We start from the raw sequence: 11947 nt of genomic DNA, 5'->3' as shown, positions 1-11947 counted from the left end.
TGAGCTCAGCTCACTCAGTACCTGGTGTACCTAAGTTTGAGCTCAAGGAAACAAGTCATGCATGAACCAGGCAAGCTCAGGTTTGCGGTCCTTAGTCTATGTAAGCATGAGTTTTTTATCTCATGGTTCAACGATTAAGATTAACCTCCTACTTTATCACATGTAGGCATGCCTATAATCAGTTTGATCCAGCATTGTAACCACTGATTTTGAACAATGCATTGAATAGATTAAGCTAAACCCATCCAAGTGCATGTGAACTGAAAAGTTACAAGCTTGAGTTTGAGTGCCACTAAATTTTATAAGCATTGGGGTTGATGAACTTGGACAAGGTTCACGCGAGGTACATAAAATTGTTGGATTTCATGAAGTTGGCCATGCTTTACGTAAACGCTAAATTTGTCTCAAGAGCAACTTGGGAATGGTGGTCAGCCACTCCTTTCAAGAACCTAGTGACTGCTGAAAATGCAGCAGGTATTTAAGTGAGTTCCCTCACAACAATAATAATAATAATAATAATAAACAATAATAATAATAACAATGATAACAACCATAGTAGTAGTAATAATAATAATAAGTGATAAGCTCCACAATGTGGTTAACTAATTTATTTATTTTTTTCAGTCCGGAACAATAATTATGATTTTTTCTTAGGGCAAAAATGAAAACTAGCCTGCTAACAGAAATTTTTATTATAACAAGCGTGTGTTGCCATTGGATCACCAGCATCAACAAATCTGGGTCAAGCAAAGTTATGGAACAGCAATAATATACCAGACTTTGTGCCGCAAGATCTGAATGTGTGGTTGCAGTATGTAAGTTTTGGACATGTTCTTGTGGTCCACACATTCAAATGTGCATAGTGAGTCATACCAGCAAAATAGCTAAAAACAAAAGCACAATATTGTGTAGGCGGCTGTCAATCTGAGGGAGGGGCTGAGAGAGATATGAAGTGGTGGCCAGCTTGCTAAAAATTGTCATCCATGTGCGTCGTCCATAGTGATTGGGATATCTATCCCCAACAGAGAGAGAGAGAGAGAGAGAGAGGATATTTCAATATTTTCCAGATATCGCCTCTGAAAGTTCTTTTCTTCCAAAACCAAAAAGTGATAAGGTATCATGAAAGACGGAAAATATTGCTTCCAATATTTATTTTTAACTAAAGTTGTTTTCTTTCTATTTTTCTGAATTTATTTTTCATTTTAAATGCCAAAATAATTTTTTTGAAAATATGAATACTCTTAGTTTTTAAAATTTCCCAAGAATAATCTTGCAAATATATAAATAAATAATATATATAGTCACAAAATTATGAGAACTACCATGTGAACCGCAATTTTCATGGATTTTTTTTCTTTTCTCTTATGTCCAACCATATGATGTGACCTGCATGTTTGGTTTTCTAATGACCAGCTCTTACATTCGATTATGATGCATAAACATGAATTTTCAAGGCTTTAAAATCAACAGCTCATAATCTTCATAAATATTCAAGCATCCAAAAATTGTATTTTTTCATAAAAAATATACTATCCAACATTTGATTACCAGCAAATTCACCATGCCCAACACATCTATGTGGTTTGCAAAAAAAAAACATTGAAAATGCCTAGTTCACATGGTAGTTCTCATATTTAGTTTACATGTATATAGTGAGAGAAAGCCAAATGAGTTAAGCATGAGGTGGTCATTCTTGGCTCGTACTTGTAGCAAGCCAAGACAAGGTGGATCTCATGAAAAGCCTTAGCTAAACAAGCCAAGCTTGAGCTGACTCATTTACAAAAACAATGTACTGTTTCAGAGCTGTAAAAAATAGGACCTGTACTCTAAACCCATTGATCCCATCTCTACTTGTCTTGTTTACAAAGAAGTGCATTGTTTCAAAGGTGGAAGCAACACGATTTGAACTCCAAACCAATTACAAAGATTAGAAATCCAAACACTTCAATCATTTGTTTTATATTGCACTGCTTGATAATGTATAATACATTTATTGCTATTTAACGAGTCTATGTAAGCTGAATCGAGCAACATGAGTAGTTTGCGTTCAGCTTGCAGCTGAGCCACAAGCAGTTCGCCTCATTTCCCAACCCTACGTCCAGTCTAGCTAGAGATCATGAGTGCAAGTTGTATCAATACGATCCAACCTCATAGACATCTTCAACATTGTTTGTTTACTAGGTGACACCTTGGATCATGTCTTCATCGATGTAAAACATGATTTTTTGAGCCCTGAAATTTTTGAACATTGCAAGTTTTTTATTTTTTCAAGCTGTAAAAAAACATACTTAAATGTAATCACACAATACAAAATCCAACTTGTAGATAACTTCTGTAGGATCTGATCTAACCAAAAAAATTGAAAAATGCATGAAAAAGAGCATGGACAATAGCTCTTATGTTCCTATATACTAAGTTTACTAACACAAACAGGGCGAACAATAAATGCTAGAAAGCAGTACTTGTAGTATAGCAGTACAAGAGTTAACATTAAGAGCGAAACAAAGACAACCACCTTACAAAGATGCACAATGTTACATGGAGACCCAATCTTTTCTCAACTCCTTTCTCAGCTTTCAATACAACCGAACCCCCCAAAATAAACAACAGAGTCAGCAACAGCATTGAAAGGAGTAGAGAAAACAGATCAAAGTTTAATATCATAACAGAAAAAAAAGGGACAAGATAAAAGAATTTGTTACACTTCTTTCTTATGTTTCACATGCTTTGCCTGAAACAGCTTGTCCAGTTTGCTTTCGCCATGACTCTGGCTGCTGACAGAGCCTTCTTGAGCGCTACACATCTGTGATTTGATCCTGAACCCGAATTTCTTCGAGACACTGATCCATGTGCCATTTCTTCCCTTACCCAACTTCTCAATTTCTTGACGCATGTTTGAGCACTCCTTCTCGAGCTCGGAGACACGAATTCTCATGTTGTCCATCCCAACTTTAAGCACTTGGTTTTCTCTCACAGCATTAACCCATCCGCCCTCATTTGAGGCTGCCAGGCCACTTCTCAATGGCCTTGAGCCATCAAGGTTATCAGAAACCAAGAAACAGCCAGCAATTGAAGTTCTCAATTGTAATTGTTCGAAGAAGAGGACCTGGACTACTATTCTGAGTGGCAGCCTCTCGTTCTGTGCTGCATGGGTACAGGCTTCTAGTGAGAGTTTTTGACAGTCCATTAACTGGCAAAGCTGCTCTCTTTCCGAATCAGTGAGCCATGGATGAGCCTGGACGTCCAACAAACAAGTCAAGAACTTATAAAACAGATCAGTGCGAGGGATAAGTTTTTCTAAGAATAATGTGATTGAACCAGTTCATGAAAAGAAAATTCATGGGCATTGTAGACAACAATATTATGTTGCTTACCAAAAAAAGCTTACCCAGCATAATGGTGCATGGCAAGACTAACTTGCAATAATGCAGCTAGACATTGACATGATCTTCAATTAATTGAATCTTTCAAGAAGAGGTGTAAGTGCATGCCCAAATATGAAAATCTGTGTGTGTGTGTGTGTGTGTGAAATGGATAGCATGCCTTGGTGATTGCTTAATCTGACACCTATAACAGCCATCAAAAACCATACAAATCATCTGATTCAAAAATGAAAATAGGCATCTAGGGGCATGTTGATAGCCAACAAAGTCTTCAGTCAGATGTACCTGCCCCGACTTATCGGAGTCCATTGGATATCCATCTAGCCCCATTATTAGTTTCAACTTTCAATCATAATTCTAGTTTTAAACTTTTATTCAAAGGCTTGAGGTGCAAGATTACCTTCAAGTATATGTCAATTGCACGGTAGAGGCCATCATCCAAAGGCCTTGCATAGTCAGGGACAGCTGCTGCCAATGCCTGATATTTAGGAAGTTTCAAATTGACATCTGGAGCAACCTCAGCAAGGTACCCGTCTATAAGCTTTGCAACCATGGTTATGGGGGTCAGAGATGGTGAACCCATGATTTGTCCATCATCAGCCGAGCATGGAGATGCACCACCTGTAGCTTGATCCAACACCAAAAAGTGTTCAAGAATCCGCTTAACACAGTCAACATCATAAAGTGTTTCCGTGGCATGTGAAAAATTAGGCATCAATAGGTCCTCTAAAGTGGCTTGGTCCAACTGCATTCCAATTCTTTTCTCCAAGTTTGCTTTGCAAGTTGGGCTTGCATGCAAGATCAGTGCTGTTCGCAGAAGCCCAAAGAGAAACTTCGTGGATGTCATGCCCTTCTGCATTGGTAATAAACTATCAACTTCTTCAAGTAGAACTCTCTGTTCATCTTCAGACGGTGCATTGGTGAAAGATATTGGTGCAAGACGTGTGATTGATTCATTAATACTTTGGCGCCTATTCAGTCCTGGAAAATAACGTTTAGCATAATACATGACAGAACCTGCCAGGATCTCTGATTTGATGCCTCTAGAGTCCATGGTGGTGATCAGCCTTTTGTACAAAGGCAAACTCAGATTGGAGACATCCTCGTACCACCAATCTGAACTTGCACTTCTTGGCCTAGCTCCTGTGCTTATCCCATTCCACAGAACACTTCCACCTGGACTTTGCATTGGGCCATGATCCATCATTGGCCAACCAAATAGATTAGGGTCAGTGCAAGCTTTTACAGCTAATAACTCGATGCATCTCTTCACAATGTTCAGCTCTTCCGCCTGTGGTAGAACATCTTCACAAGTTTCAAGTGCTTTTATTGAATCTTTCCAGCTACGGAGGATGACTTGGTTAAGGAAAACTTCTGTTTGGGACACAAGATTCCCCTCCCCATAGTCTTCTGTCATCTGTAGGTGCTCAGCAGCACATCGTAGATGAACAACATTTGTAGCAGTGAGTTCTAATTTGACACCATAACAAAATTTGGCCACAAGTTCAAATGTCTTTGCACCACCAGGAATTGAATGGAGCTGGATAACACAGTTCTCTTCTCCCTTTTCAGTCATTTCTCCAATCAGTCTTTCCAAAATCCCACTTCTGGAAAGTAATGGAAACTGCAAAAAAGAGCCATGGAAAACCATCAAATATGTGGCACAGAAAGTTACACTGACACAAAGATCAATTTTTCTCTAAGAAGATTTTGTACAAGGAAAAAACAGTGTTTAAAGACTCAAAGAACTGATCCAGAACCCCACAATTTGACTGAGGTTGAAGCCAGATTCAATGAAGACTTATGGTTCACATCTAAACTGGAAACTCCGAATCATCAGTCTCAAATAGCAATCAGAGCCAAATCAGTCAGGCCACACAGGTATGCACAAAAGTAATAGGGTGTGAATTGCCCACATCCATAAGCAATGGGGAAATAATTTTTTGGATCATTAAACAATAAGTGCCTAGTCTCTAACAGGTTCAGGCCAGAGACAAGAATTCAGGGCAACTTAACCTGACTTGTGAATGCTCCAGGCCTCCCAAGTCCCCAGCTAAATCCTTATTTCTCCCAAGTCCCAAGCCCTTTAGCATACACATGCAGTAACATATATACATGCATGTACACCTTAGACACACTATACATTGAGGGGATTATAAAACCTGCTTCTTATTGGACAAATATTATAAACATCATAGAAAAACTGATGCCTCATGAAGAAGCACCTTGTGAATAGCATAATGCACAATTTTGTAAATTCCCAAAACAAAAATAACTTTCCTGACAAAGAGTGAACAACATGAGGTATAGTTTTCACCAATTATTTGGCATAATTTTGACCAACAATTTCAAATATCAAGCATGATTTTTTTCAAAAATCTATTATTTGAAGATTTTCAACTGCAACATAGGCCCGCAATCATTTATGCTATATCTTTTTTATTGATAAACAGTTCTCAAGAATACCGTTAAAGGTGAGGTTAAATATTAACATAGATTCAAAGCAATTAGTTTTTGCCATAAGCTTCACCTTGTGAAGATGAAAGGACATCTCGCCGACTTCAACAACAACATCACTTGGAAGGCCAGTTGTACAGAACCTACAAATACACATTTCACAATAAACCAACACAAATAATCACAAATTAACAAAAAAGCAAAACATATATGAACATTTTCACTATATGAGCATGTCCCAAGGGGAACAACCAGAATAATGAAGAGATTCAATGGCAATTGAAACCTGCGGTTGAGAATATCTAGCATCACAACACTTGTGAGTGTGAGAAGACAAATTGCATTGAGATTAAAAAAAAGGATAGAAACCAGCACACTTGGAAATATTTGCATTAATAGTTAGATGTATCATGTAGCTTGGATTTGGATAACTCTTGGGATGTGTCTGACCCTCCAACACCAACTTGGTATAATTTTCCACTGGTCCCAAAATACCATAAGTTCTGGCTCATGCCAAGTGACTGAGTCACAAGACCAGTATTCTAGTCTTCCAATGATCAGATGGGAAAAGTTCTTGTCCTAAATTAGAATGAAAAAAAAAAAACAATTCTCCCACCATGCACAAGGAAAGATTAAACCCATTTTCCTGTGGTTCTAAGGACTTCTATTACCATTCTATTTTACGGTTCCAACTTTACTATTGCAAAATTGAGATGTTCATGTTACCTAGGATTGCTGAGGTTGAATCTCTAGTGAAAAGATTGACAATTATTATTAGGTTAATTGCAATCGGCCCCAGCCACAAGCATCAAGAAACCAAATTCTCAATATAGCCAAGTGTTTGCATGATTGGATGAGAGAATCAAATCTTTCCTAAATTTCCCTATAAGGAAACAACATCCCTATAAGGAAAATGATTCATTTCACATGTCAAAGGACGTGTTCCTTTCAAGAATACAAGAATATCAAGGTTGCTGGTGTACAAGACAAACAATTCATATATACTTGCATTCAAGAATTCAAGTGCATCCTACTTATTAGCATACATGCAATTGGAACCAGGATTACCAGCTGTAATTTTTATGGATATGATAAAGCAAATGAATCACGTTTCAATTCCTCTTTTTCATTGTCTAACAAATCAGTAACCTTAAGTTTTGTCACTAAAGCACTAGATTCATGAGTGAAAGACCCCTAAAAGTGTTGGACACTCAATATCAATCCTCGCTAGCTTCAGGAATTAGACACTCAATATCCATATCAATGCCACCTTCGAGAAATTATAACCATAAACCCACCATCTAGTAATCAAAGATTAACACAATCATTCCTCATTCATAACATCAGAAACACAATAAGTATGAATTGCTAAATATGATCAAAACTTGCAGAAAACTCCTTTTGCTTCCAAATCAGTGCATCATATGAAGATCATGCTATTTCGTTGTATTTTCACAAGTTCACTCACACTTTGATGCAATTAAGTTGGGAATCAATATCAATTAGTCCACCAATTAATTGCTCACCAAGTTGCTCCTTTTCAGATGACCCAACATGGGTCAACTTGCTGAATTCAACATCAATTAACAGACCTTAATTCAAAACCAAAAACAAATTCTTACATTTAGGATTCAGCTTGTGCCAGAACCCATCAAGTCAAATAATCTATTTATGAATTCTTAAATATCGTACTAATAGTTCATGCCTTGTGAACCTATAACAACTAGCTTGTGATCCGGAATATCTTAGTTAAGCAAAAAAGGAGGCAGGTTAAAAAATTAAAGAGAAAAGGAAAAAACGAGAAGTTGGATGTTCAAAGGATTCTTTTTCTCAAGTAATAGAAACATTGAGGTAGACGATTCTAGGTATAACCACTATGAAGGATCAAAATTCAACGTTAATATGGAGACCTCTTTCAACAACTTACTGCAAGAACAGCAGACAAAATACAATTAAGGTCTTGTGGGCAAGGGGTAAGCCCTCGGAGTTTTAGGGTGCCAGAGCAGCCTGGCAGCGACCGTAAGTATGGCAGGCAGAGTCAGGGCGGGTAGGTCTCTGATTCTGGGGCAGTTTCTCCAAGTAAAAAAAAAAGTAATAAAGAATCTCAGATCGTCCTAGAATCAACATTCTGTTTCAAAGCATCCGGGGATCAGGGCACAGGAACCACAAATTTTACACACAAATTCCTCCTCTATTCATCTCCATCAAGCTCCCATATTTAGCGCAGAACAGATTCACGCATGTACTTTAGAGAACAAACTACAAACCAGAAATCCTTAAAACATCAAAATGAAGCATGGGGCTATCCTACCAAATAACACAGAAAATGGGGACAGTTGAAGAAATATGGGCTCAAAATATGCTAAAGAATATGTTCGTACCAGGCCTGGCCTTTCCGTTGAAACGCATCCATCTTCGATCCCAGCTTCATGCATGCCATTTGCCCAAAGAGAAAAAGAAGAGTAATGTAAAAAATCAGGCGAGAACTTCCTCTAGAAACTACAGGGGTAACGGGGCGCTCTTAAAGCATGATCTCCAAATTCCTAACCAACTACCCCACACACAAATCAACCTAAAACCACCCCAAAACCCCCCACCAAATGTACTAAATTTTAACTATCCCCTCCAAATCTCCACCCATCAGCTAACCCCCCAAGAGGGTCTCCCACAGAATCACTAGATCTCCCCCAAAATCCACCCCTAGCCCGCCAAATCACTAATCCCAACTGTATATCAGGACACCCATCTTCAGAAAACTAATTCAGACACCACAAGAAAACTCTCACAAGCCAAGGAATATGACACACCCTTGTTAAATCTACTCCAACAACCCAACCAAAAGAAAATGTATATATATATATATATGTATATATTCTAACAACTCCTAGAATAACTCCAGAAAGCTACCTAACCTAAAACATCCTCCAAGACACCACTAATCTTTAGGACACTGCCCTCCAGCTCACCCACATCGATACATTCAAGAGAGAGAGAGAGAGAGAGAGAGAGAGAGAGAGAGAGTAAAAAAAAGACCACAACTGCAGAAAAAGACTGGAAAAGCTTAAAAGGGCACTCTTATTTTCTTCCCTCTTTGTCTTTTTTTCTCCTTCCCTTAGGGTTGGTTTAACACAGTTGTGCTCTAGAAAAAGCCATGTGTGGCACCATGAAACAAACAAAATGCCTCCATGAGAAGACAAGAAAGAAGAGCCCTACACTTGGGAAGGATGGTGCCAAAACCCAAATCCTAAAAGGTTGAAAAATGTGGTCGGTTCTATTGGCTCTCTTCTAGAACTTAATGCTAGGGAAAACCTCAGTGGCAGAGTGTACAGAAAGGAATACAGAGAAAAAGAAGGAAAACAATAAAAAATGGGGACAAGATTGGATTTGATTTTTTGGTACTAGACCATGTGAAGAACAGCCAGCCAGCCATGCTTAACTGAAACTGTAAGAAAAACAAATGCATTTGTTGAATAAAATTAAATGGGGAATATATATATATATATATATATATATATATATATATATATATATATATATATATATATATATATATATATTATCTTTGCCATAAAGAGGAGCAGAAACAGGTCAATTTTTCTGAAAAGGAAAATGGGAAATTTGGCTCAGTGAATTTGTCCTTGAATCTTCATGGAATATCCAGTGTGCCACCATTTTAACCCTTGGATGTTCGTTGCTCCACTTTGGATGGTGTTCGCTAAAACCAGTCCATTTAGTGTATTTAATCATACCAACATTGTGAGTTTTGCTACATTTTATACTATCATTAGGTGTCCCACTTCACAAGGTTTACCCATTATTAAGAGGCGCTATCCCCAATTGTTTGGGATGAAGGCGTTGTTGTTATCAAGGGCCAGAGGAGCAATTGGAGCATGTCAATTTCAATTGGAGCCCTAATGAGGTACACAAAACAAATTGCCAGACTTGAGACCACTGAAGTAATGCAGGAAAATGAAACAATTATTGGGCCATGAAAAATTGTGCAGCCTAGTGAGACTCTTGCATATTAACAGCCAAATAGTCACCCATCTCACACTCACCTCTTTGCTGTAAACCATGTTAAATAGATAGTTGTCAAGCATCACTATGACTGCGGGGGCACTGTGAACCAATATTTCTCCCTAGTAAATTGCATTAATAATGAAGGTGCATTTGTACCTGTCAAAGATCAAAGAAGAGGCAAGGCAATTATATGCATGGGTTTGCTATAGGAAGAGTTGCTAAGAATGGATAAATGTTTGAGCATATAGGCCCCTCTGCCACTCAACCACTGTGCACATTCAAGTGCATCAACCTTGAAGGACAGTTTTTGATAATAGGCCATTGATTCCATGCATTTCCAGAACAGCCCTCCTTTTTATATGTATATAGTTCTAGCAACTTGGATGACCAAGGAATTGAAGTTATGGAATACCTTTTTTTTTCTTGTTCAAAGTTCAGACCCACACACATGAAACTGTAAATTATTAATTCCCTAGTTAGTCCCACCTAACATAAAAAACAATCAGCCTGCTAAAGATGACAAGTTTGACAACTGACTTTTAGTTCTCATTAAAGTAAAAACGTAGCTTTGACAACAAAACCATGATGGATCACTGAGCACGATAAATTCCCACTTGCTTTTTTCGAGCATGAATTTGTTTTGTGGAGACTAGCACGGTCTCGGGTCGGATCTATGCATTACCATGTCTGACTTAATCGGGTATAGCTTATATTTAATCAGTTCAGGTTTTTGCGGGATTAAGGTTGGAGTTTGAATGCAAAAGTTAATACCGAACCTGAATTCAATTATCATTAGGATCCGAATCTTGCTACTCAACCCGACTAATTGGATTAGGATTCGGGTCAGATGTCGGGTTACATCCGACCAGTTGACATCCCTAGTAATTTGGTAAACAGTAACAAAGGTCCAGCTAGGTAAAGCAGCCTCTTGGCCTAAGTTACCAATGAAACACTAGCCACTTTTTAGCATACTTTTTCGGCCAAAAGGAGTACTCCCTGAATACACGATTAGAAACCAAGGAAAAAAAATCATTATTATTTTTTTTAAAGTCCAAGCTGTTGAAGCTTAATTATATCCGTAGGGGGTAAACAATGGAAAATATTAAATTTATTATTGTGATTTTAATGTCTAATACTAAAAGGGTGCAAATGGCCATCATGTAAAATATAATAAACATAGTTGGTGAACCGTGGGGTACTAATACCAATGGACTAGAGAGTTAGGGGTGGCAATCGGGTCGGGTTGGCGGGTTGGGTTGGTGGGTTGGCGTGTCAGCATACCTCAACCTGAACCCGACCCGTTTATTAAACGGGTCAACTGTGTCAAACACGAACCCGACCCGTTTAATAAACGGGTAACCCGACACGACCCGCCAACCCATTTAATAAATGGGTTGGGTCGGGTAAACGGGTTTTCAGGTTGGCAGGTCAGGTTGGTGGGTCGGGTTGGCGGGTTGACGGATCGGGTTGGCAGGTAGTCAGGTTGGCGGGTCGGGTTGACGGGTTGGCAGGTTGGCGGGTTGGCATACGGGTTGGCGGGTTGGCGGGTTGGCGGGTTGACCCACCCACCCAACCCGTTTATTAAACGGGTCAGCCGGGTTGGCGGGTTGGCATACCCCCAACCCGAACCCGACCTGTTTAATAAACGGGTTACGCGGGTCGACCCGTTTATTAAACGGGTTGGCTTAAGCCCAACCAGAACCCGCCTAAGAGGCGGGTTGGCGGGTCGTGTCAGAAATTGCCACCCCTATAGAGAGTTCATGGAAATGGTAAAAATTTCACGTGGTACCAAGTATAACTTTTACATATTTTCTTACAAGAAGTGACATTTTTTAACGTGTTTCAAGGTATCTGCAACTTTATTGTGGTGAATATCATCATCATTGTCAAGCATTATCCCTAGCTATATGGTGTTGATTTTCTCCATAAAATTACATGTTTGGTCACTTTATGGTCCTTCATATAATCTCAAATTACCTTATTTTAAGTCTTTAAAGGTTTTATTCTTTTTCTTAATTTCTTTCATTTTTCCTGTCAACTTTACCATTGCTGTCCTAACAATTCTCCATATGTACAAAGCATCTAAC

At 38.6% G+C, this 11947-nt stretch overlaps 1 protein-coding gene across 1 annotated transcript; it reads right to left on the bottom strand.

Moving 5' to 3' along the window:
• Positions 1-2447: 2447 nt before the first annotated feature.
• LOC149834364 (BTB/POZ domain-containing protein At1g30440-like) lies at positions 2448-9305 on the bottom strand. Its single transcript, XM_090010081.1, has 4 exons — positions 8222-9305; positions 5914-5983; positions 3784-5007; positions 2448-3235 (listed from the first exon to the last, which is right to left on the bottom strand). The coding sequence occupies exons 1-4, from the start codon at positions 8278-8280 to the stop codon at positions 2699-2701; spliced, it is 1890 nt and encodes a 629-aa protein (XP_089866207.1). The 5' UTR covers positions 8281-9305; the 3' UTR covers positions 2448-2698.
• Positions 9306-11947: the final 2642 nt, after the last annotated feature.

This window comes from Nuphar pumila, chromosome 6 (assembly GCF_984573655.1).
Source record: "Nuphar pumila chromosome 6, dmNupPumi1.hap1.1, whole genome shotgun sequence".
NCBI lineage: Eukaryota > Viridiplantae > Streptophyta > Magnoliopsida > Nymphaeales > Nymphaeaceae > Nuphar > Nuphar pumila.
The sequence above is the reverse complement of the archived record's forward strand: the minus strand, read 5'-3'. Positions and strand labels throughout refer to the sequence as shown.

What these genes read in the sequence shown, in the direction of transcription:
- LOC149834364 (XM_090010081.1), bottom strand. Translation starts at nt 8,280, where the DNA reads ATGGCATGCATGAAGCTGGGATCGAAGATGGATGCGTTTCAACGGAAA. An exon ending in CAACGGAAAGGCCAGGCCTG is followed by an intron (nt 5,984 to 8,221) that starts GTACGAACATAT and finishes GTGTATTTGTAG; the next exon opens with GTTCTGTACAACTGGCCTTC. An exon ending in TGTCCTTTCATCTTCACAAG is followed by an intron (nt 5,008 to 5,913) that starts GTGAAGCTTATG and finishes TCTTTTTTGCAG; the next exon opens with TTTCCATTACTTTCCAGAAG.